The sequence below is a fragment of the Electrophorus electricus genome, chromosome 20, assembly GCF_041902795.1.
Source record: "Electrophorus electricus isolate QZ-2024a chromosome 20, ASM4190279v1, whole genome shotgun sequence".
NCBI classification, from domain to species: Eukaryota; Metazoa; Chordata; class Actinopteri; order Gymnotiformes; family Gymnotidae; genus Electrophorus; species Electrophorus electricus.
In genome coordinates, this window is record NC_137516.1 from 13,298,414 (window position 1) to 13,324,109 (window position 25,696).

At 43.5% G+C, this 25,696-nt stretch overlaps 1 protein-coding gene across 1 annotated transcript in view; it reads left to right on the plus strand.

Annotated features, from left to right (window-relative positions):
• The first annotated feature begins 1,466 nt into the window (after window positions 1-1,466).
• The window catches only part of gpr158b (G protein-coupled receptor 158b), a 33,310-nt gene continuing 9,080 nt past the window's right edge, over window positions 1,467-25,696 (plus strand). Inside the window, exons 1-6 of the mRNA XM_026998267.3 lie at window positions 1,467-2,737; window positions 11,184-11,289; window positions 19,173-19,275; window positions 21,233-21,444; window positions 22,798-22,866; window positions 25,564-25,673. Of these exons, the coding sequence (XP_026854068.2) occupies window positions 1,872-2,737; window positions 11,184-11,289; window positions 19,173-19,275; window positions 21,233-21,444; window positions 22,798-22,866; window positions 25,564-25,673 (1,466 nt within the window). The 5' untranslated portion in view covers window positions 1,467-1,871. The remainder of the gene's footprint in view (window positions 2,738-11,183; window positions 11,290-19,172; window positions 19,276-21,232; window positions 21,445-22,797; window positions 22,867-25,563; window positions 25,674-25,696) is intronic.

Sequence of the window (25,696 nt, forward strand, 5' to 3'; positions counted from 1 at the left end):
CATGTTGACCTAAAGTAAGTTTTATCTTCTCTCTCTCCATAGATTTCCACCATATTTGCATTTTAAAAAAAACATTTCCTTGCTACACTCTTAAAGCTCAATCTCTCCCTTTCAAATAATAAGCCATGCTTCAAAGTGTCCCAGACTCACTCTGCTTTCATACCATCAATTTCCTGTCTCCTGCCAAAGCAAATGGTAAGATAAAATCTTCAGTTTCTGCTCTCCTGAATCGAGAAGGCCAGACACCTCGGCTCTGCTGAGAAAAAGAAATTAAAAAAACCAGCCTGAGGTAGAAATTATGCCTATAACTGAACAAGAACTAGCTTGCCCTCTTATGCCTTAATCATTGGCCCATAAAACACAAACCCATTAAAGAAATTGACTTATAGCCATAGTGGCATAAGAAACACCTGCACTCACGACTAGTGTGAACGTGCCTCCACCTGAAACATGTTGACAGAGCACTGCCCAATGTGGCCGAAGGTTTCACAAGACCATGAAAGATGATGATGGGACTATTGCTTATACAACACACTAACCTTCATGTCAGAAGGCAGGTTGCAGAGGAAAGTGTCAGTCTCGCACCAAGCAACTGGCCTGAGATCAGAATAAGGAGCTGAGATTGGAATAAAGAACATTATCAAAGTCTCTAAAGCTTGTGTGACATTCAACAATAGACAGGCACAATTGATTGTAATTTCTGTTAATTTTATTAGTGAGTGGTTCCTGTGTGGTTCAGTTCCAGCTGTTGGTCTGTCCAAATAACTGCTTTAGGATCAGCTGCGAGTGTTTCCTGCTGAATGCAGTTCCAGCTGTTGGTCTGTCAACAGAACTGCTTTAGGATCAGCTGTTTGTCTGATGACGGGGAGCAGAAGGTAGGAGAGCAAATTGTCTGCAACATGTCTGATATCTGTGAAAACACAACAGTGATGATACTTGCAATAAGATTTTTAATTACATATTTTAGTTTTTATATATTACATAATTCATAAATGTTATGATGGTCACATTTTCCTTGGAGCGTTCGTTGCTTTTTCTAAATTCATATCTCATGCTCAAAAGCTTTTCCTTTCTAATTATTGAATAAATAAAAACCAGAAATATCGTGCATTTGTAATGTCAGTACAGACTTTAGGACAGTTTTCTAAAAGGACTCGTTCTATGAAAAGTAGAGTATCGTCGCGGGGATATTTTTTTAATTTGTTTATTATTTCTGCAGCCCAATTGTTTTGTTTATGGCTGTTCCGCCGTGCCATTGTTCAAATCCCACGGATTCATGGTAAAACCGTTGACTAGTCCTCCGGTGCTGCCTTCAGCACTGGACAGCTCCCATCCCCTGCACTTTACCCCACCCCGTTATGTGATTGACAGAGGACGTGGCCATTTATGAGTCCTATGTAGTTTAATGAGGGGAGTGGGAATTTGAAAGCGGCTGCCTCCCATCTTCACCGAGCCTTTATCGATGCTAAACGCAGAAGAGTGGTGCGAGCAGGCAGCAGTCGTTAAAACAAGCGGAGTGCGAGGACGATTCAGAGCGCTCCGACCTACCTGTATGTAAAGTGTTCGATCATTATGGGAAGACGTCAAGCAAATTGCATACCCGGTTTGGCAACAGACAGGATTGGCACACGAGGTAACGACTGGGCTGCGAACACGGTTCCACAGGATGCCACTTAACACCTCTGAACGTGGGCAGAAAGATTGACGCGAGGATTAAAAAAGAGCAAATGAAACATGGAGTTAGGCAACTTTTGCGAATACATAACTAGCAGTTGTTTGAAGACGCGCGTGGCTGGATTCAAGAACGATTGCGATTGTTAAATGGATTTAAATTGAGTTGGCTGTGCACCGTTACGCTTGGCCGTCGAGGTATGGGTGTATTTCTGCTATGCCTCCTTCTACAAACGGGACTTGCCAGCGGGTCGAATTACGGCTATGTGGAATGGTCGGACAACGATAAGGACCCTGAAATCAGGGCGAAATATGATGTTTACAGCACTCCCGATGACACCGAGCTGCTGTTCCACCCGACACTGCCTAGCAATCCCTCCACCGAGCGCACAGTGGTGGCGCATAAAATCGAAGAGGACCTGCCACGGGTGGTCACGGCTTTCTTGCACACGGGAGATTCTTCGACCCTCGAACATGTCAACTGTTCGCGGCGTTATGAGCTAAGCAGCCTCCGCGGTGGCGTTCACGTCGCCTCGCATTACTCCCTTCACGCCGTGCTCGACACAGTGGCACACGCGGCGAACTTTTTAAACGTCTTTCTGCAAACGGACAAGACGCGGGAGCAAAGCCTGCAGCGAGATATCCCGTGGTACTACGCGCTAGTACGGAGCATGCTGGAGGGGGACCCTAAAATCCACCGCGCAGTAGTTACATTTTATACGGAGTCTACGACGCCTGGCCCACAGGTATTCCTCCAAGCAGCCAGAACCAACAAGGACATCGTACTCCAAGACCTTTCTGCCATCGCTTCCCATCGCCTTAAAAACAGGACGCCAGAGTCAGAGTGGTTCAATGAGTTTAGGGACCGCAAAAGACACAACTTGATCAAAAGCGCACCGGTACGCGGCTTTGAGAACTCACAAGACAGATACTTTATTGATAAAAGTCACATAAAGTGGTCGGCACCTTACCTTGAGTGCCACCATGGGAGTTTCGTTCCGCACTGGCTATTAACACTGTCCACGGGTTTTTACGGTTTAAGGACGAACGCAGCGCCAGAGTTCAGGTAATCGCAACTTCCAGTACCTGTTTATTCTGTTCCATCCCACAGAAACGTATGTACATCAAGCTGATATAATACACAACCAATGTATTATTCTGTTATTGTTGGTTTTCTTGTCGTTATTTTGTTGTCGTTATATTAATTTTTAATGAAAAACGCGTTGTTCCCCTCAGGCCACCGTAAACCGTGCGCTGGATCACTTACTGGCTATTGCGCTCTAAAAATAAATCGTGCGGCTGTTTCCCTGCCCAATGTCCTTCCCAGTAAATATTTTTAATTTCTTTCATTTCATTTAAAGGAACATAATGGTAATGCGACAAGGACACGTTGGATTTCATATAGGATCAAGTCTGAAAGTTGCGAATAAGAGGATGACTTTAAAATATTCATCTCATGCTCTGCTCGCATTTGTAAATGCGCGTATTAACGTAAGGATAAGACAGCTTGCGCATGGTCTGCATAAGCACAGGCAATCGCAGAATGATCTGTCGGTTCTCTCCAACTCAAACCTTTTTGCACACTTGATACCCCAAAGCTGACTCGGGGCTCAGGGAGTCATGCTGACAGGTACTAAGGATGATTATTAACACGAGTATGTCAATAATCTCCATACGTGTTTTCACTTTGCCTTCACATACTACAGCCTCCTTTCTCAGCTTTTGCCAACCGAAAGGATAGATATAATCCAAAGGTAATACCTTTTGCCTTCAGATGAAAACTTTTGCCTTTGACAGTAATACAGACAGACGAATTTGTGTCTCAACATTTCTTGGGTATCCCCTTAAAGGCTCCTATCCAAGTTATAAAATCAATAAAGTAATTAATAAATAATAAAATATGCCGCCTACTAATAAGGTGGTTACTTGAGACCTCCTTCGTCTAGGGGCCCTTAGCTCTTGACTGGAAACTGTGAAACTTCTTGTGGCGTAATTTCAAAATAGCTCAAGTTAAAACATAGTAATAAAATACAGCATTCTGTCAGGTGGAATTTGGGCAGTCCAGTGAATAGCATTTCAGTCGGTACATTACTCTATATTATTCATAATCTTTTTCTCCTTAGTGAAAACGGGAGGCTGTTTCTACAATCCTGAAGACAAAGCAGGGTAGCCTTTTTTTCTTCTTGAGCTCTCGGACCGGTATTTTGATTCACGGCCACATGGATAGTGTGATGTGGAACGGAGCAAATGAGCCGTTTATGAAGAGTGTTAGATTGTCTTCCACTTAAACTTTATACTAAATTACAGAATAACAGGCAGGCGACACGGAACAGAGAGGGCCAGGTTTTTCGGTTCTTGTTTTATTTCCCTAGCGCTGTTCATAAAGTTCACGTTGTCCATTCGGGACCAGTAGTCCTGATCGCATTAAGACTTTGCCGTTGGCCTGTCTGTGCGACGGCCTCTGACTGTCGAAGTAATGTCGAAAAACGTCTCCACTGCATCAGGAAAACCTGTGGGGCAGACGCGTGCGCAGAAACCGTTGTTGTGCTGAATTCCGTCTCCCCCCTTCGCGTGCACGCGCTTCACGCAGCCATGTGGACGCTTAAGACTGTATTCGCGTTTTCTGCTGTATTTAGGTATATGTAAGTGCACCTAAATGATCTTATCGATAAACACCAGACCATGGTGTAAAGGCAAACAAAAAATAAGACAGTAGTATTACTAGTACTCGGTGAATCGAATGCGTATACCTGATGATGGGTATTCTAAGAGCGTTATGAACAGGGAATACATCTTTCAGCTTTAATTCTCAGATCTGGCACTGCTAACATTATGCTTGCCAAAATTGTACTCCTGCTTCATATCTCTGAACTGTATATATTTTAATTACTTATTTTGGAGTCTAGGTTATACCATAGGAAGCATTATTCTATAAGTTCATCAGGAGGGATAATACACTCCTAAAAAATTAAGGGAAAACTTAAATCACACATTAGATCTCTATGAACAAAAGATTCCATTTAAAAATCTTTACTGATATACATTGTGTACTGCGTTGAGAACAAAATGCCAAAACAATGTTCAGTGGAAATCAAAGTCATCAACCCATTGAGGGCTGGATTCAAAATGACACGGAAAATCAAAATAAAAAATTTAAATCCCAGACTGATCTTATTTGTGTGAATTTCATCATGGCAAGTCATAATGTGACTCAGTAGTGTGTATGCGCCCCATGTGGCTGTATGCACTTCCGACAACATCTGAGCACTACTTGGTGGTGTATAATGTCCCAGAGTTCCTCAAATGGATTCAGAGCTGGGGAAAATCAGGGCCAGTCAATAGCATCAGTGTCTTCATCCAGGATCTGCCTACACACTCTGGCCACATGAGGCTGGGCATTATCCTTCACCAGGAGAAGCCCAAGGCCCACCTCACCAGCATAAGGTCTGACAGTAGCTCTGAGGACTTCATCCCCATACCTAACAGCACATGGAGGCTTGTGCAACCCTCCAAGGATATGCCTGCCCAGACCATCACTGATCCACGGCCAAACCGGTCATGCTGGATGATGTTGCAGGCAGCATAATGCTCACTGCAGTGTCTCCAGACTGTCACATTCTGTCTATCACATGCCCAATGTGAACATGCTCTCATCTGTGAAATGAACGGGGTACTGGTAGCGGACCTGCCATTTTTGGTGTTCTCTGGTAAATAACAGCCAGGCTGCTCTGTGCTGAGTTATGAGCACAGGTCCCACTAGCGGATGCCAGGCCTTCATGACAGCTACATGGAGTCGGATTCTGACAGTTTGATCAGACACGTTTACACCAGCAGCCCACTGGACATCATTAGGTTGGGCTCTGGCAGTGCTCCTCCTGTTCCTCCTCACACAAAGGAGCAGATACTGGGAATTAGAGGTGTCTACCTTTCCTGCTGTTTAGTTGATGCCCTTCTAAGGCCCTGTCCAGCTCTCCTTGTGTGATGGCCCATGTCCATGCTCTTGAGACACAGCCAACCTTCTTGCAATGGTATGTATAGATATGCCATCCTGGAGGTGCTGAACTACCTGTGCAACCTGAATGGGCTACAGATACCACCTCATGCTACCAGTAATGACCAGCAAAACACAAAACTACAAAACCGTAGAGAAGAATCAGTCAGGAAGGGTAAGGAGAAAATAATTGTCTGTGGCCACCGCCTGTAAAACCATTCACTTCTTGGGGTTGTCTTGCTGTTGCCTCTCTAGGGCACCTGTTGTGACTTTCATTTGCACCAAAGCAGGTGAAACTGATTCACAATTGCTTATGCTTCTTAACTGGACAGATTGATATCCATGTAGTTTAACTGACTACTGTGATGATTAAATGTTCTCTTAATTTTCTTTGCTGAAATTATACTTATCTCTGAAACTGCAAGGTTTGATTCAAATTACATGTAGTTTGGTTACTTATCGTGGTGTGTAGGATATATACTAGGTAGCATCTTTCAGGATTCAGGATTCAGGATCATGATGGATAATATTAGGGGGAGTACACCAGTAGCACTGCCAAAATTTTACTCCCCTTATTATTATCCCTCCTGATGAACTAAGACAAAAATGCTATGGTATAACTTAGACTTCAAGATAAGTCACCACAGTACATTTGATTTGAATCAAACCTTGCAGTTCCTGAGATAATAGGGGGAGTACAGTTTTGGCAGGCATCAAAACAGCACTGTCAAAATTCTACTTAAACTAATATTTTCCTGCTGATAAATTTACAGAAAAAAGCTTCCTATGGTATGACCTAGATTCCAAGATAAGCCATCAAAATACATTTGATTTGAATCAAATCTTGAAGTTCAGAGATATGAGGAGGTAGTGTAATTTTGGCAAACATTATATTAGCATTAAATATATGGAATTCTGAATTATAAACGTGAACAGATTTAAGCATATCAGGTGAGGTGTGTTTGTGTAATGAGGGAGGGTGTGGCCTAAGGAGATCAACACCCTATATCAAGGTGTGCAGAATTATTAGGCAGCTTCTTTTCCTCAGTCAAAATGGGGCAAAAAAGAGATTGAACTGACTCTGAAAAGGAAAAAATTGTGAAAAGTCTTTCAGAGGGGTGCAGCACTCTTAAAATTGCTAAGACATCGGGGCATGATCACAGAACCCTCAAATGTTTTGTTGCAAATAGTCAACAGGGTCACAAGAAATGTGTTGAGAAAAAAAGACGCAAATTAAAATGAACTGCCAAAGATTTCAGAAGAATCCAATGTGAAGTGACCAGGAACCCATTACCCCCAAGTGCTGTCATATTCCGGAACTGCAACCTACCTGGAGTGCCCGGAAGTACAAGGTGTTCACTACTCAGAGACATGGCCAAGGTAGGGAAGGCTTGAAACCCGACTACCACTGAACCGCTGAAGACTCATTAGGTGAAACGTCAAGACTGGGCCATGAAATATCTGAAGACAGATTTTTCAAAGGTTTTATGGACTGATGAGATGAGAGTGTCTCTTGACGGACCAGATGGACGGGCCCATAGCTGGATCAGTAACGGGCATAGAGCTCCACTTCGACTCAGACACCAGCAAAGTGGAGGTGGGGTACTGCTATAGGCCGGTATTATTAAAGATGAGCTTCAAGCTTTTCGGGTTGAAGATGGACTCAAAGTCAACTCTCAAACCTACTGCCAGTTTTTAGAAGACACTTTCTTCAAGCAGTGGTACAGGAAAAAGTCTGCATCTTTCAAGAAGACCATGATTTTTATGCAGGACAATGCTCTGCCGCATGCATCGCAGTACTCCACTGTGTGGCTAGCCAGTAAAGGCCTTAAAAGAAAAATGAAAGAAAAGAAAAGATGAAAGAATAATGACATGACCCCCTTCCTTACCTGACCTAAACCCTATTGAGAACTTGTGGGCCTTTCTTAAATGGAAGATTTATGGTGAAGGACAACAGTACAGCTCTCTGAACCGTGTCTGGGAGGCTGTGGTTGTTGCTGCACAAAAAGTTGATCGTCAACAGATTAAGACACTGACAGACTCAATGAATGGAAGGCTTACGACTGTTACTGAAAAGATGGGTGGCTATATATTGGCCACTGATTTTTTTTTAAAGGTTAGCAATGTTTATTTGTAAATTTTGAGTTGCTTCTTATTATTCTCATTATTCTCAGAAAATAAATAAGTGAGATGGGAAAATATCTCGCCGGCTTGTGTGGCGACGGCTGCTCCGGCTGCTCCGGCTTCTGCGCATGTGTATCCAGAGATGCACCAGCTGACTTGTTCGTCTCGGGGGCAGGCACTGGTGATGCAGCTTTCTTGCCTTTCCGAGGCTTCCGCGTAGGCGCTTGAGCTCTGGGGCTGCGAGCTTTCAGCGGAGGGAGTGTCCTCATCTGATGACACCTCCCTGCAAGCCCCATTGGGCAGCTTACTTGTTCCGGAGTGGCCCCTCCTGGGCGGAGCCTTGGGTGGTACCTTGAGTGCCGGAGGCCCTTCACTCTCTGAATCTGCTGACGCAGTAACCATCTCCGAGGGAGAATCCCTATGGAGGACCTCCTTCATCTGATGGACCTCCAAGTCCGATCGGAAGCTGATGTTGGTATATTCTGATCAGAGGCTGACGTCCATATAACCCTCACCCTATTCAGACTCCCAGTAGTTTTCCCGATAGTCCCAGTAGGGGTACTAGGACCCTGCGGAGTCCGGACCTAGATACTGGTCTCCCTTGTACCAGCTTTCATAGTCCGTCAAGGGCCTGTAGGACTCCGCAGAGTCCACCCCTGAACTACACCCAGAGCCCCCACCCCCAGAATTTTCCAAGAGCACTCTCCCCTGTTGTTTCGGTACAGAGAGTGCCCAGGAGTATGGAGGGTTATCCCATAAGGGCTGGGGAGGAACGATTATGCGCCTTCATCCCCTTCTTTTTGTTCTTTTTCTTTCCCAACATCCTTGATGTTTCTGTGACAAGAGGAGGCAGAGCAGGATGCGGGGGCGGGTCATATCAAACACAACGAAATGTTTATTGTTACACAAAACAAAGATGACTACGTGGCTAGCAGGCTAACCGGGTTCAAACATCGACAACATTCACATTCAAACACAAGACCTATATACACACACACTAACAATACACAATAAGGAGCAGGTGTGAAACACAGGGAGGGCGTGGCCATACAGACGAAAGCGCGCGCACACATACACACACACAGGGAGACATTTGGGACGAGGGGCCGTACCATGACAAATTCTGCACACTAACAGTTGCCCAATAATCATGCACACATAGATATTTGCCTAAGAAAGCCAAAACCTCACTTTTCCTTTCTTAAATATTCAGGTTTTTGGTTTATTAATATTTAGGATTGATGAGAGCACTGTAGTTGTTCAATAATAAAATGAATCCTCAAAAATACAAGTTGCCTAATAATTGTGTTTGTAGTTAGATGTCCTTCAGCATTGCCACCCCACCACTCCTTGGTCTCTCTCTCTCTCTCTCTCCGTTGTGCTGAGAGACAGAAAGGAAAATGACAGCCCCGTGTGTTTGTCCCCATTCCGAGCTGACAGATGGGCTTCTCCTGCCTCTGAAACACTCTCCGACTTTTTGCTAATGGAAAGCAAGAGAAAAGGAATGGCGAGAGTGTCAGGCTGTGGACCCAACGTGAAATGAAATTGCTGTCAAGTCCCATGATCTTCATTTCAAAATTGCTGACAGTTTTTTGGACTACATCACAGGAAGGAACGTAGCGTAGCCAATTCAGCAGTTAAGGTCTCCTCACAAAAGACAACCTTAAACTTTTATGTGCAGCACGCCCGACCTCCAGACATGGCAAACTCACTTAGTGGTGGTGACCCACGCTCGCTGAACTTTCCGAATCCATACTTTCACTGACGTGAATGAAAGAGTGGATGGGTGAGCGAGCTCCCGAAGGCCAAGACTGTCTGCGAGCCACATCAAAGGCGATGAGAGGAGTGAATCCTCGGCTAACAGCCGTCATGTACGCTCTTCCCAAGCCTCCAGCGACCCACGTGCTCTACACATCTAATACCTCAGGCACGTCACAGGTCGAAAAACTTTATATATTCCTGGGCTGGAGAAAGAAGCTAGAAAAGGGACGCTGAAATCAGACAGATGGAGCTAGCTTGAGGGCAACGGATGTTTTGAGTGATGCCTCGTAGCCTGTAGGCAATTTTATGGGGTATGAAGTCTAGTGACAACGCATGTTTACACTTAGGCATGCAGCACATTATCAGGAGGGAAGCTTTTCAGCTTTCAGGTCAGGGATTTTTGGCAGTGGTGTATTCAAACAGACAATTCCAGAATAAGGGATCAGGTTTCCTACAATGATGGAGTTATGTCTTGGATCCTTTGGAATTCAGTTGTTCATTTAGGCCATTTGTTAGGACTTATATGTTTGGATAAAAATAACAGAGGTTTCCGAATATAAAACACAGACTTGCGTACCACATCTGCAGCAATTCTCAAGTTACCATGTGGATTTGTTTACATATCAGTGCTACTAATAGAATACGCTACACTCTTGCATATTTTATATCTATTCATAATCTAGTGTAGTGGTCAATATAGCTGCATTTTTCTGTATGAGTTTTATTCTGTCCTTCTTTTGTTTACTTTGTGTAGCCTAGCCAGAAGAATTTAAATACATTTTGATGTGACATTGACTTTTGAGTCCAGCTCACACCATGCAGTGTTAAATAATAATGTAATGATACTAAATAAAATAACTGTTTCGCAAAACATTACAAAATCACTGATTATCACAGTAGATCAATTCAAATATAATTAAAATACCATTGGGCTGATATCCTTTATCATTTACCACTGCAAAGCCAAAACAGAGCTGCCTTGAAATGTACCATTGTCTAAGCATGAGTGATCACAGTACACTCCTCTTTGCAAAGCTCTCTGTGACCCATATGAGCCCTCCGTGGATGAAATAAGAGAAATAGGCTCTAATGGACAGCTCTCTGACCTGAGGGCTGATCTTCTGTTCCACGTGAACAAGGCACGGGGTGACATTAGTGTAGCTCGGCCAGATAAAACCCCACCAGACGATGCTGGGTGGAGATGGCTTCCCAACGACTCCCATGATACTTTCAGACGGTAGATGTCAGTCTGAAAGAATATGTCAGTATGGGGTATGGAGAAGCTAAGGATAAGTTAAAACACTCCCTGTGTTTCTTAGCAATGAGGTATGTTAGATCCGGCCTGCAGACTAATGAAGGCACGTCTCCGTGCCCCTGGGGAGAAATGACTGAGATGCTCAGGATGGACCTGAAATGACATTGCTGTCACATTCTACAGCAATGCTTAATGTTCACGACTTTAAGGGAGCTTCCAAGAGGACGTAGCTTCCCTTTTGATAAAATGTTTTTTTGTTCTCTGATTCTCTCTCTCACCTTCTCACCTTTTCTGCTTCTCTCGCTCTCTCTCTCTCTCTCTCTCTCTCTCTCTCTCCATCTCTCTCTCTCTCTCTCTCTTTATTTCCCTCTCTGCCTATAGGGGAGTAGTGAGAGTCGATGTGAATCTGCAAGATGTGGACATTGACCAGTGCTCCAGCAACGGCTGGTTTTCAGGCACCCATCGCTGCAACCTGACCACCATGGAGGTGAGTGGCTCCACCTACAAAACATAGCACAACAATGAAAACAAAGCGACCCCAACAAACAACGAAAGCCTAAAGCTAGGACAAATTTCAGAGCACGACCAGTTGGTGCTGAAAAGCCTACATGCTCTCCGGCAGGCTCTCAATTTTAGCAGTGACTTGTAAAATACGGTACGGTACAAGGTATGTGTCTGCCTTGTGGGGAAAACTGTCTTTTACTGGAAATGTCCCCATGCACTCTTCACGTCCCTGAATATTCAGTTGCCATACATCTACGCTATAAGGGTCTAAGATGTAACTCTCAGTTTGATTTGCCAGGGTGGTGTTCTGGGCTTCCTTTCACCTTGAATTGATATATTCTTTCTCTAAATCGCTTAGGAGCTCATTATTTTTGGGAGGGGGAGATTGGGCATAGGTGTTGCACCGCCGCATGGCTGGTGACCGCCCGCTCCACCGTGCTGTGTTGGAAATCGCTCTGACGGCACTAATTAGCCGCGCTCTTCTGCATTTGCACCGGTCAGAATTCAGATCAGACCGGCTATTTTTGGAGAGCCTGCTCGAATGTTCATTCAGGCGGAACGTGAGATGACACAGGCAACCACAGACTCACCGCCATGCTTGGGTAAAAAAAAAGTAGCAGCAGTGGACAAAAGACTGACGTTTATCTCTGCTGCTGGAGAAAGGAAAACCATAAGAAGTCTGGTGACCATCTGTAATTCTTATGGATGCTTATCGATACTTATTGAACTGCAATTGGCTGCCGCTTCCCACTGTCGTGTTGACGGGATGTCAAGTCAAGTCAAGTCAAATTTAGTTTTATAGCGCTTTTTACAACAGCTGTTGCCACAAAGCAGCTTTACACATGTCTGCTTCCAAGCCCCCAGTGAGCCAAGGGCGACAGTGGCAAAGAAAAACTCCCAAGAGCATGAGGAAGAAACCTTGAGTGGAGTCAAGAGTCAGAGAGGGGCCTATCCTCCTCTGGCCGAGGATGTGAAAACATTTTGCACTGTGTTGATCGTAAAGTGTCATTGGCTATTGAGAAAGGCGCTATATAAGTGTAACTTCATATCATACTCATAATCGTTTCGGATAACTGTTTAATGCTGTGCATAAAAACCTGATATTCGTAATGTATTTGCTAGCTGTTGTGTTTGCCCTCTGTATGACTTGGTCCTCCGATCTATAAGGGGACTGACAGAGATGTCTGTTGCCAGGGCCTCAGTGAGGTGGGTAGAGCTGGTTTGATTATGTATGGAATGCTTGTTAAGGCTGAGCGTGTGTTGCGGGAGGGGACCTGCTTGCCTGTGTGATATAATCCTTAATAAATACAGGGTAATGGATTGCAGTGCGCTCCCTGAATTATTCACTGGCCTCTTTGCACGTGTGGTCCGTCTCTCGGGAACGCTGGACGAGAAGCAGAGAGGGAAGCACTGGGAAACGTTTGTTCCGGACCACTAAGTAAATTCACAGTTTGGAAAAAGGCTCCATCTGGCTGAAGTGTGAAAGAAACTGAATTTGTGTTTGTGTGTGTATGTATGTGTGTGTGTGTGCGTGTGTGCTTGCGTGCGTGCGTGTGTGCGCGTGCATGCGTGCGTGCGTGTGTGTGTGTGCGTGCGCATGAGCACGCACGCACATGTGCGCCTTTGTGCACGCATGTGTGCCCATGTGCACTTTTCCAAATATAGCGACTTCTCTAAATCAGATGACAGAGCTATGGTGCTCAGTCTGTGCCTTGTTGTTCAAGATAAGCGCAAAAAAAAAGACTTGGTGTCGGCTGCCACTTCGAAGGGAGCGCCCAGCCCAGTTTGAATGTGGTAGTCTGGCCTTCATGAACTTCACGGACAGTGCATTTACCCACAAGCTGCCTGGAATGGATGATACGAACATTTCCCTTCTTTGGGGCAGCTGAGTGTCTGCCAAAAACACTGCAGATGCAAAATAATCACAGATCCCACTGCATAGTCCAAAAGCACTATCACCCAAAGACCTTTGTATAGGAGACATAACTATGAACCAGATGATTAGCTTTGGAGCATAAACTCTGGGATGTGCTAAAAGTCAGTTTGTTCAGATCAACTGCAGGAGGCTCTCTGCACTTGTAATCTTTTAAGTAATGAAAAATGCCAATAATTACATAATGCAAAATACTGTGAGTGTAGTAAGAGGTATAGTTTCATAATAGTAGGTTTCTAACACTCAGTACCCTGTCTAGATCCATACAGACTTCATCCTGTCATGCCCCACACCCCCGACCTCTGACGCCTCCACATGTCTCTTATTTTTGTTCCTGGTTTAGTTTTCTTCAGCTCCTTGTTTGTTGTTGTACTGTTAACCTGCTTGTTTTTCTCTACATCAAAATTTTGTTTTCTTATAGTTTATTTTCTGTTTCCATTTAGCTTGCCTCCCCTTTGCAAGTTTTGTTCATCCATTGTTTCGTTCAATTGTCTGCCTAATGCATAAATAAATAGCATCGCTTACACGCTTGCGTATGACCCTGCTCATCTAACTCAATGTTACACAACCATTCTAAAACCCGATGCCTGTGTACTAGTGAGCCAACAAAAATAAATGGAAGACTGGCTCATAAGTGTAGTGCAAGGCCATTTCCAAATTTAGGACTTTTTGACAGTCAAAGATAATGAAATCAAAGTCTATTCATACTCGCTGATCAGATTAACTCACACCACACTGGTCTTATAAGTAGTATGAGTTGGTATGTTTTGTTTTTAATCAATAATAAGGCTTATTAAGCCTGTTTTCTGAATTCCAGGGACAGATGTAAGTGATTGCTATGTGTGGGTGTGTGCAATTATGAAAGGTCTGAGAGGACATTCCTGATTGTTGATTTTTGTACTGAGAGACATTGTTGCTAAGTTAAAACACATCATACCATCATTACCAATGGCAGTGAAGTCAGGAGTGTGGTGTACTTTTTTTTGCAATCTGGGGTGATTTAATTTAGCACATCTTCAGTTTCAGACATTTCATAGAGTTCAAGTGTAGCAACAACTCAAAACACTATTCCTGTATCCTGGCTTACTTGGTTTCTACATTTGTTCTCAGGTTGGAGGTTCAGGATGTTCAAACCACGATGAAGTGAGATGGCATTCTGATGCCAGTAATAATTTCATTGCTTGACTTCTTACTTGAGGGCACTCAGGTGGGATCAGTGGAAGTATTCAGCACTGACGTTCAGCAGTGAGCACCAACCAAATCAGTTGGATGCCTTACACAAACAGTTTATAACTGTATATAACAGTTCATTTTCCCTGATCTAGGCTCTCTAACATGTCTGACTGACCTCATAAAGCACTTAAAGGTTAGTCGATAGGTTGAAGTGGCCATATCTGAATAGGACAAACATAAAACCTTGTACCCTCCCACTATATGGGAATGTGTATAAAATAGAAACTTCTAAAAAAGGTTCTATTATCACAATGATGAACTACCCCTTTACACCCCCGTCCAATTTTTTTTTTACGCATATTCAGATCGTATGCTTAGTTATTACTATAGCTGTTGTGATAGTCTTGCATAGTTTCATGTACTCTATAGGAGCAGAGTCCAGCTCTGGTTGTTGTGGTTTCCTTGCGTTAATGCACCTGAGGAATCTGGTGTCTTCGAGCACCAGACAGTGCCAGGCTGTTGCCCTTCAGGGCTGGCTCCAGACACCTGCGGTCCAACAGCCAGTCTCACTCACAGAAGCCCGATTAAGACACCGCCCAGGAAGCAGAGCCCACCTACATGCACACGTATGTCCCACATGACTAAAAATAGTCGCCTCAGGCAGGAGGAGATGACATGTTTTCTTGCCTCACTGAACCGCCTGCCTGTTGGCAGTGGCTTGTAAATATTTATATCCCTACCTCTCCGACTACTTCCTTCACTCCGTTCCTTCCTCAAGAATCAGCAGGGCCCAGTTCTGGTGCCGGGACCCGCGTGTGACCCTCCGGGAGAGCCACGTGGAGCCTAGCATGAGGGAATATGGAGAGAACATAGCACACAGGCAGATAACAGCTTCAGCGATGCAGTCACCTCCCACAAAAGCAGGCTATGTCACTGTGTACATTCTCCCTGCAGTTCGTACCTACTAGCACCTACAGGTACCTACAGGATCTAAGGAACTTCAAGGTTAGACTAGGGTCTTCAAACAGGACTAAAAAATAAATAAAAATCCGATGTCCATGTATGAGGACAGAATGTCCCCATGTTCTGCATTGTCCTTGTGTAAAGAAAAGCGGCCCAGTTTAATATATGTGTGCTGGCTCAAGCATTTCTTTATGATGTTCATTACATATCCCATGGCAAGTTAAACGCGTATTGTATGATGTCTAGCAAATAAAGGAAAACATGGTAGACAGAATTAGCATTCACTACATGAGCACAGCTGCAATTTGACAGCATGCACTCAGGGGAGCAGACAATGGAGTGTTCTTTGATTTATTTATTAGTACAGTGGAGATGGCCAGGTCAGCACAGGTCAAAGTCCCTGAAGGTGTGCTGGCACAGTCAAGCATGCACACATACACATACTCACACACACACACACACACACACATACACACACACACACTCAGAAGAGCACACACGCATCCACATACACGTCCAAATATATTCCCCTGCAGACAGGCCCTAGCACCGCAGTGAAAGAAAAAATCCACTGGATTTACTCACTTGAATTGTAGACATTGGTTCCACATGAATGGTTTGTGTTATCAGTGCAACATACATTTGCTTTGCTTCAACAGCTTGGCTCAATACTTAACTCATTGCATTCTAGTTTAAAACAATAGTACATTCAGCAGACCCTTTTTTCAGTGAAGTCACTATCAACTATAAGTCTGTCTTGCAAGGGTGTCTTGAATCAGATGACTTCACCTGATTTATTCACTTGGTTTGCAGTTATTTGGGAAATTGAGAAAGTGTTTATTTCCCTGATAATGAATTGCTTTTAAAACTTTCACACCTCAGGTCGCAGGTGGCAGTAGACTCAAACATCATCATGATCTACTTTATAGCTGTACCAAATAGACTGCCATACATTGTCACTGCTGACACTACCATTGTGCTGTGAAGTCAGCTAACAGATTACAGCTTTTATCCAGAGTGTACCCAAAGGGCAGGTGTTGGCTGGATGGTTTTAATATATATGTACACTGTAAGAGGATGTAAAAACATTGTTTATGCAAACACTTATGAAAAAAGGCCTGATTTGTTGTTTGTATTTATATGTGCGTTCACAAAATATCCAGACACCCCATGCCCTTAAAAGAAGGTGATTAATGAAAAGTGCCACTGTAAAGATGACAAATATTAGTGCAGAGAAAGAGAGGTTATGATCTTCTGAATATACTGAAAAGGTAATGGTGGTCTGTTAGCTAGAGCTATACAACAGTTGTATCTAATAAATTAATCTTTTAGTGTATATGACAAGCATGGCCAGTGATAATAAATGTAGACTAAGTAAAATTGGTCCCCCATGGCCTAGGATGTAGAAGATCCCATAAACATAGTGTGTTCCCACAGGGAGACAGGGAGGTGTGTCAGAGCATGAATTAACATCAAGCCCTAATCAGAGCCTTGCCTTCTGTTAATTAAATCCACTCAAGTGCACTTCATACGCCAAGGCCGCTTGGACTTGCCTGCTGAGACGCTGACACATAATGCCTAGATTGACAGGTGGGTAGGGCGGCAGCAATGCTGGACAGACCAGTCAGAGGGCTGGTTGTACAGTGGGTGGGGCAAATCATGCTATTTAAAGACAAAGTAACCCACAATTTAGTGTCTGCATGCCGAGTGGCCATCAGCCTCAACATGACCGCTTTAGCATATACTGCTACAAAGCTGCTGAGAGGCGGTCCAGACTTGTGTTTCCTCATGAGGGTTCTTTTTTGAGCTGTTGTTGTCCTCAGAAAGCACAACAATAAAACATGACGAGGTATTGGCTTTCCTTTCTGTATGGTCTGCACTGTCAGACCCACCTGGTTGAAATAAAAGTGAACGTGAAGTGGGTTTCTAATACAAATCTGTGTTTTATTTTCACATTCATGAAATAATGGCAGAGACACACTGAGGTCATGTTTACCGTCTTCGTCCTTTGTGTGTGGTGTGTGCAATCTAACAGACACACCATGCTCAGTTCAACAAGGAGACATAGTTGTGTAACTGCTGGCTGAAACATATTTGAGGAATGAAACAAACCTCAAATTTGAGTCCATCCTGAACTCTACAGAAGGCATTTAGACAGCTAAACTTCATGATCATTCATCAAACAGAGAAGGAAGACAACATCTAGATTAGAACTTTAAATTGCTATTATCTGTCAGCGGATTGGGGTGATGGGTGGAGGGAGACTGAATTTCACACAAAATCAGTCAGTGACGATTACCCATGATTTCCATGGTTGGAATGCACGAGTGAAATTTGTCCTCGTGTAAAGCAATGAGGACTAATACTGGATTTGGTCTCTCATCTCTCTTTCTCATGTCACAACTTCCTTTTGATCCTTTTGATCTCAGACCCTCTGGGCACACCCATCAGTGCTTGACTTCTCTGGCTCATTAACTCCTGGCACCTTCTGTCTCAAAGGCAAACCCCTGTCTCCCATTATCTGAGACAATGAGCAGTCACACACCCCTTGCAAAGCTTAGCCATTTCTCCCAAGTGCATTTCTGGGTTGTGTTTGTTACCTTTCTGTGCTGGCTTTGGTGTTTGAGTTCTCATTCATACCACACCAGATCTTCTCAATCAAATAATGAGATCAAAACCAAGTTATCCCTGCAACAAACAGAACCTCAAGTGAGCTAAAGAATACAACTCCCATGTCCCATTTTGTGTTTTGTTGTTTGGTTGTGTTTTTTTTTGTTAGTTTTTTTTTGTTCTTGTTGCTCAAACTACCCAAAGGGCAAATACCTTAGGTAAGAAAACCTGGTACTTTCTTAGAAGAACTGTTTTATTATATGCAAACATTTCAATATTACCTCCGATAGGTGCACCATTCCCTCTTTTGCGGCTACAGAACCACGATAACTGAAGCCTTTTTAATACTGAAATTGTCTACTAGTGCTAGTAGTACCAGTATTTGTTTACAAATACTTCTGTGTTTGGGCTCAATTTAGACCAACTACATGTTTGCTAAATAGCCACACCTGGGAGACGTCCATTTTTCTAGCACATTTTAATTGAGCAGAGAAGCCTAATTCCTAATTTGGATGTTAATTAGAATTTTATGCCACAACAAAGTAAGCCAGTGTCCCTTGAAAGCAGAGCTTAGACTTATTAGCAGGCTCAGGGAACACAAGTAACTAGGCCTAATATAATAATGGGGTCATTCACTCTTGCTTCACAGAGAGGAGAGTAAACAACACATGTGAATGAGCCACAAAGCAAAAAAAATGCCTTGAGTGATGTTGGTTTTATTGGGGTATCTTGGACAAATGTGACATACTGAATTCTCCAGATTAACAATCTTCTTTTCTTTTTGTATTGGTAATATAACCGAGCGTTTGGCTGCTCGGGTAGTTTTTTGAGAACTAAATAGATTAAACAGGTAGCTTCCCTGATAGTGTAGGTGGAGTGAGTGTTGGCAACACCCAGGTCATGGGTTTGATTCCCAGAGTGCAAACACTGTGTGATGGTGATAAATATGTAACTCACGCTGGATAATAGTGTCTGCCAAATGCTGAAAAATGTAAATGAAAGCAACCAGATGCTTCTTTCAAATAAACAAACAGTAACATGTCTTCTTGTATCCACATTTATCAGCACTGTCATCTCACCAAGACGGTTGGCTTAAATATAACTTTCTAAACACGCGGTTTCGCAGGTCCAACCCAGGAGGACCACAAGGACTGATGCTGTCCCTCTTCCATGTCCTTTCTCCTCAGTGCAAACCCGTCGTTGGCCACGGATTCGTGCTGGACAACTACAAATGCCAGTGTAGGAGAGGCTTCTACCACCCCAGCAGAGTGGTGCTCAACAGCTTCTCTAGTGAGTGGAAGTTCCTCTATGCCTTCCGGATGGGTCACTTTTAGAACCTTGTGGCCACACTTCTTTGCATAGGTCTTCTTCCTAGATGAGATGTGACCAACCCAAAAACACAGGAGGGACGTCAGACATGGGTGAAGTTGGCGTGGGTTGGCCCGTATTGTAGTTTCGGGGTTAGGGTGGAAGTATTTGTGTTGGGGCATCATCTAAGATGGCTTTTTAATGACAAGGCATTTGCACGGAATGAGCACATTTATGCTGCATGGAGATGGGGAAAGGCTAACAATCACTTTCCCATGGACAGCACCTGTATCCAGATCACTGCCTTTCTGAGCATTGGCATCTATCTGCGTAGTCATAATTAGCCCTCGGCGATGTTAACTCACCGAACGAGCACCTTCGTGCTTTGCCTCACCCCATTGGTCGGTAATTACACCCTTGATGGACCAAGCAGCATTGTCTGATCTTCCCTTTGGTGCACTACAGATGCAGAGCATCAAATAACCATTTGTTCCCCATGCATCGTCCTAATCTAATTTGTTCTGTTCTCTATCCCCTGGGGGCACAGAGAACGAGACATACATTTCAGGTTCTGTTCAATCTTATTTACATTTTTATTACCTGACATTTTTTCAGTTCTCAGGCTACTTCAGATGTGCGCCTTGTTTTATTTGTGTTTCAACTTTACTTCTATGACACCATGAAGTAATTAAAGGGGATGAGAAATACGGTATGCACACACATGCATACAATGATGAATTGTATGAAACATTCCCTATGCAGCGTTTAAGTCAGGACAGGAAGATACTCAGATATCAGCATGATCTAAGGTGTATCCAGCAAAGGGTGTGTGTATTTGTGTGTGTGTGTGTGTGCATGTGCACGCGTGCATGCATGTGTGTTTGTGTTGTTTGCATGTGTGTGAAAATACCTGGATGCTTGCTGGAGTTTCCAAATGCAGAATGATCATGACAGTTGGGCATCTAAAAGCTTTGCTGGAGATAATGACACAGGAACATTAAACAGGACTACACATCCTGTCACCTTCTGACATACACAAACACAGCAGGAGATTAGACCTTTGCCTCACACGCAGAGTACTCCCAACAAAAATTCCCCAAACACATTTTACGGTGAAACCTAGTTGCTATGGGTGATATTTCAATCTACTGAATCTTCTCCACAAACACACACACACACACACACACACACACACACACACACACACACACACACACACACACACACACACACACACACACACATACACACACACAGATTAACAGAATTAAAATTAGCTCATGAGTCACCAGTGAATCCACTGTGTTTCTTAATGAAGTGATACCAGTGCACAGATGCATCGCCTGATTTACATACAAGAGAAGAAAGACTTTTGACACAATAAGGCAGTTCTACAACCGTCAGCCAGATCCACCACTTTATCCCAGCCTGTAGCTCCTGCAAAGCCCTCAAATACTGCATTAGGGGGAGATGAGACGTTGCAGGTCAGGGTAGTAATACGGTGGGATTTAGCTTTAAGGTGTAGATTCACTTTCAATATGAGCTATTGTGCTGGGAGCAGGAGTGCTTCTTAGCCCCGTGCATCATCTGTCTACAGTGCTGCATCTGATAATGAGACAATCTTGAATTATTTAAAATATTAATAACGATAATAATAATAATACATGAGATTTTTATAGCGCCATTCATCTATGTAGACTCTATAAATCTGTTCTTTTTCTGCACTTTTTATAACCCTCTGTGTTAGGTCAGGCTAAAAACAAGATCCAAAATATCCGCAACCTCATTCATGACCCCTGCGTCTACGCAGGACTTAATAAACAAGTTATGAATATGTTCTAACTTTATTTCATGGGGTTGTTAAGGAGCAAACCCCTTCAGCTCATACAACAAATCAGCCTTGCTGCTGGCCTCTGTGTGGTGTGTGCGTGCTCACCAGAGGCCCACGAGGGTCCCCACAGTGATGAAGAGCCGGAGGTGTCCGGGAGGTGCCTGCCCTGCCGCGAGGGCTGTGCATTCTGCCGGGACGACACGCCCTGCTTGGCGCAGGAGGATGGTATCCTCCGTCTCGCCGTCGTCTCCTCGCAGGGCCTCTGCGTGCTGATGACCTTTGGCACTATGGCAACGGTCTACCACTACCGACGGAATAAGGTCAGAACGTGGGCAAAAAAAATTAATTACATAAGCTATAATAACTGCATTATATGTTATTTATAGTTAAGCTATTTTATATAAAGTGTGTTTTCTTTATGGCTGCCAGATTGTATTTTAACACATATTATTTTTATATAGGTCATATAAAAATGTTAATTGAAGCACTCACTTTTTAAAAGATAGCATATCAAAAATCTATAGATACATTATTAATTTACAATCACCAACAACTTTAGTAGAAGCACCTGCTCTGCATCTATTCTCACTAGACACTATAGATGTAGAATTATAGACTGTAGTGCATCTACTGGAACGTCTAGTCCAGCTTTCTCTACCATATCATTGGTCAGTTTCTGAACGCATGACAGAAGCTGACCAGATGTTATGTGCGTGATGGACAATGGCTGTCAGATGGGCTGTAATCTATTACTACTTTACTAGACGTTTCTAGTAAAGGAGGGTGGGGAATTTAATTCAGAGTACAGCAGAACTGTTGGGTTTTGGAGGGACTTCAAATTAGCTTGTTTTTCTATCCCCAGACCCTAATACAGACCATCCGTATTTTTAGGTAGTTCTACTCCTAGATAAAAAAAAAATAATATGAGTGAAGAAACTCCAATGTACTGGAAGCCACTGGAGAACTTCAAAACAGCTGTTTGTGAAATTCTGATAGATGATGATATTTAATGCTATTGCAGTTCCAGGAAATGAACCCCCACTGGTGTCTTTCACTCTTAATAGAATGTCTCAGCTGTAAATTGCTTCAGGTGAAGCTTAAGCCGGAACCATTTTGGGATTCCTTCTAGCTCATTTGTTGTTGCAGTGCTCGTTCATAAAGACAACCACAAAGGAATCATTCTAATTCACGTAAAGGGTGGTCCCCATACATTAAAGCGCCTACAGAGGGAACATTTGTAATCTTATTAATGCAATTTAATGTCTTGACATGGTGTAGTGACAGGCTCATTGTGTGAATAAGGAGTACAGCTGTTAAAATCTGCATCAGATTGATGTGCCGGGCGTAAAAGCCCTAGACGTGGAGGACACAGCAGTGATAGTCGTCCCTGTGGAGTGACAGCAGAGAGCTCTCTGAGCTCAGGGGATTAGTACTGGCTCCCCACACAGGACAGCTGTCCCATGCAGTCTTTGAAGGATTCATACTTTTTCATCTCTCTCTCTTTCTCTCTCTCTCTCTCTCTCTCTCTCTCTCTCTCTCTCTCTCTCTCTCTCTCTCTCTCTCTCAGTCTTCCTCGCTCCTGCTTTCTTTGTGATCTCTTTTTTTCTCTGTCTCTCTCTCTCTCTCTCTCTGTCTCTCTCTCCCCAAACCCTCTCTTTCTCTCTCTCTATCAGAGAATTAAAGCCTCTGGTCTTATTCTAATGGAAACCATCCAGTCTGGAGCTGTGCTTCTCTATCTTCCTGTAAGTAAAAATCTTTACAGTCGCAATTACAAACATGTTCACTCTTTTTGTTCAGTCCATTACTAATGCAAACATATCATGCAATATAAACACATCATGCTATACAACACTTTAGACCACACTAGTTGTTGATTATTCTTAAGACCCAACTGCCTCAAAACATAAAAATGTAGATGCTTTCATCCTAGCATGAAAATCTTATTGATGTACACCATGTATTTCATTCCACCAAGGCCTTCCCTTGGTGTTTGGCTTGGCTGGTTCCAGAGTGCATGTATAATGTATTGCCTAGTGCATTGTGTAAGCCTGTTATACAGAGACTGTATTATCACCACATGATGAGTTAGAATTTCTGCTCAAGAATTAGTATTAGTATTAGAATAAATTTGTCCTTCCCAGTTACAGAAAGATTTGATTCAAATTCTAATGTCCTTTAATTCTGAAGTTTCTAGTGGCCTTGCAGGAGATGAATTTCGCATAATAACTGGATTACTCACAGTTATGTCATGAACAGACATTTGGGTGACACACCACAGTTCTCTAATTTTCTTGCGCAAATAGTTTCCCCTCTCCTGCCACTTCTTTGCTTGAATGTTATTCAATATCAGAAGTGAGAAGTTGTTCTTTTTGTAGATTTACTGTATGAAAAGCTGCATAAGGAAGACATATAAAATGCTATATTGTTTCAGCCATTTCCAAACGTATGTGCATTTTGGAAGGGTAATGCATGATCTGTAAACTATCCTTTCCTTGTGAGTTAGTCAGTGATGACAGTGGTGTTTCCCAGACGCAGCTGGGGTCAGTTCCTGATGCGTTTTCCCATCCACAGCGGTAAGCTTTAGCCCACCTGCTGTCTGATAGAAGGAGAGGCAGGGTGTTTCATCACTGGACATGGATCCTGACATTCCTCTTCCTTTGCATTGTTAGCATTGTTAGGGCATTGTATTGTAATGATGTCATGCTCTGACAGAAAGAAACAGACAGATATGAGCATGATCTAAGGTATCCCCAGTCAAGGGTGTGTGTGTGTGTGTGTGTGTGTGTGTGTGTGTGTGTGTGTGTGTGTGCACGTGTGTGTTTCCCCACTCACTAATGTGACATGTACTGCCAAGTTCTTCTGCAGTTCCATGCAATTTTAAAGAGTCCATCAAGGACTACTGCCACTTGTTTAAAAATAAACACACTGATTAATTCATGTCAAGGTGTCGTGGGGGCGTGGCCCACTTTCTTGTCTCCAATCTGGCCGTCCAAACACTAGCTGTCCAGGACTCCAGGTCGTGAACCTCTAATTGTGAAAGGAGCCTGGTTTTTAACAAAGGTCACACCAATAAATGCTGTCATTAAAACAAAAAACAAGCAAACAAAAAAAAACAACATCCACTGTTTCAACATGCTGAGCTGAGCCTAAACCACTATACTTGCTTTACTCTCAGTTTCTTGACTTTCATTCACTTAGCTAACATTCACTGGCAGTGTGACAGTTTACACTGTATTCAGCACATGGTCACTACATCTCATCATTTGGGGCCTGCTGAGATGAAGTAAATGCGTGCCAGTTATCACAGCTCCACTCTGGGTGCTTATGATTGTGATGCAGCCACCCGAATACCACGCCATTGAGGAAATGCCTTTCCATAATGCTTATCACGCACGTCTCCAAACTTAATGAGGGCGGAGAAGCCCTGTGCGTCTGCCTCTTTTGTCTTCCAAGCCCAAAAGCCTCAGCTAAACGCCTTTTCATTTTGGTTAGAAGTCGACCGCGTGCAGCCGTGCTGTTTGATTACCCCGGAGAGGAGTGCGATTGGGAGGCTGGCAGCGGATCATGCAGCTGTTCCCAGAGCTCTCCAGAGAGATAAGCCCAGATGCGTCTGTCAACATCCTCTGTTATGGAGATTTGGTTTTTGCCACTTTTATGAACCATTGATGCTACTTTGGAGAAGGAGCATGAGAACAGAAAGGGGTAGGGGCCAGTCTACGAAGACAGGGCATATTTTTAGGGGCTTGCATGCTTTCTTGGCAGCTACAGGCTAGCAGACGATGTATTCCAGAGCGTACAAACTGTGCCGGAGGAGCTTTGGAGCGGGGAGGATTTTGATGAGGGAGGTTCAAAAATCTGCAGTGCCTTCAAAGGCTTACACGATTTGAGGGCACGAACTATCAGCCAAGCAAAAGTAATATCATGCTTGCTTTTTATGTTTGGTAACATACTTTTCTTGTGGGGGGACTATAACAGCGTACTGTAATTATACCAAAGCTTTCCTTTTAAGGATAAGGATACAGTTATACCAGTATACCAGTATCATCAGAGGTATGAATATGCTTTGCCCATATCCACCCTGATGTTTCATTCCACAGCCCCATGTAGAGCTCTCCATGCATGAAACTGTGTTTACACTGACTTTGATCTGCCCTGGCGGATTGGCCTCTGGTGGATTGGTCCTGTAACAAATCGGCATTGGTGGATTCTAACAGCAGGAGAGCTGGACACCCAGCTGGTGTATAGGAGTACTCAGCTGAATAAAAAGAGAAAAAAAAAAAGAATAAATCAGAATCTTAGCAGAAATGTGAGCAAGTCAGGAAGTGTCCCACATGGATGGAGTGTGATTTTTTTTTCCCACATGGGCAGACATTACAACCAACTCACCTACTACCCTCTACGTTATGGGGTGACGTTTATTTGCTATCCCTTTCTCGTAGGTGATGATACTTTACTTTCATCCAAGCGTGTTGCGATGCATTCTGCTGAGATGGCTGCGCCTCTTGGGCTTTGCAACCGTGTATGGAACAGTGATTCTCAAACTGTACCGGTATGCTTCCACACAACCGCGCG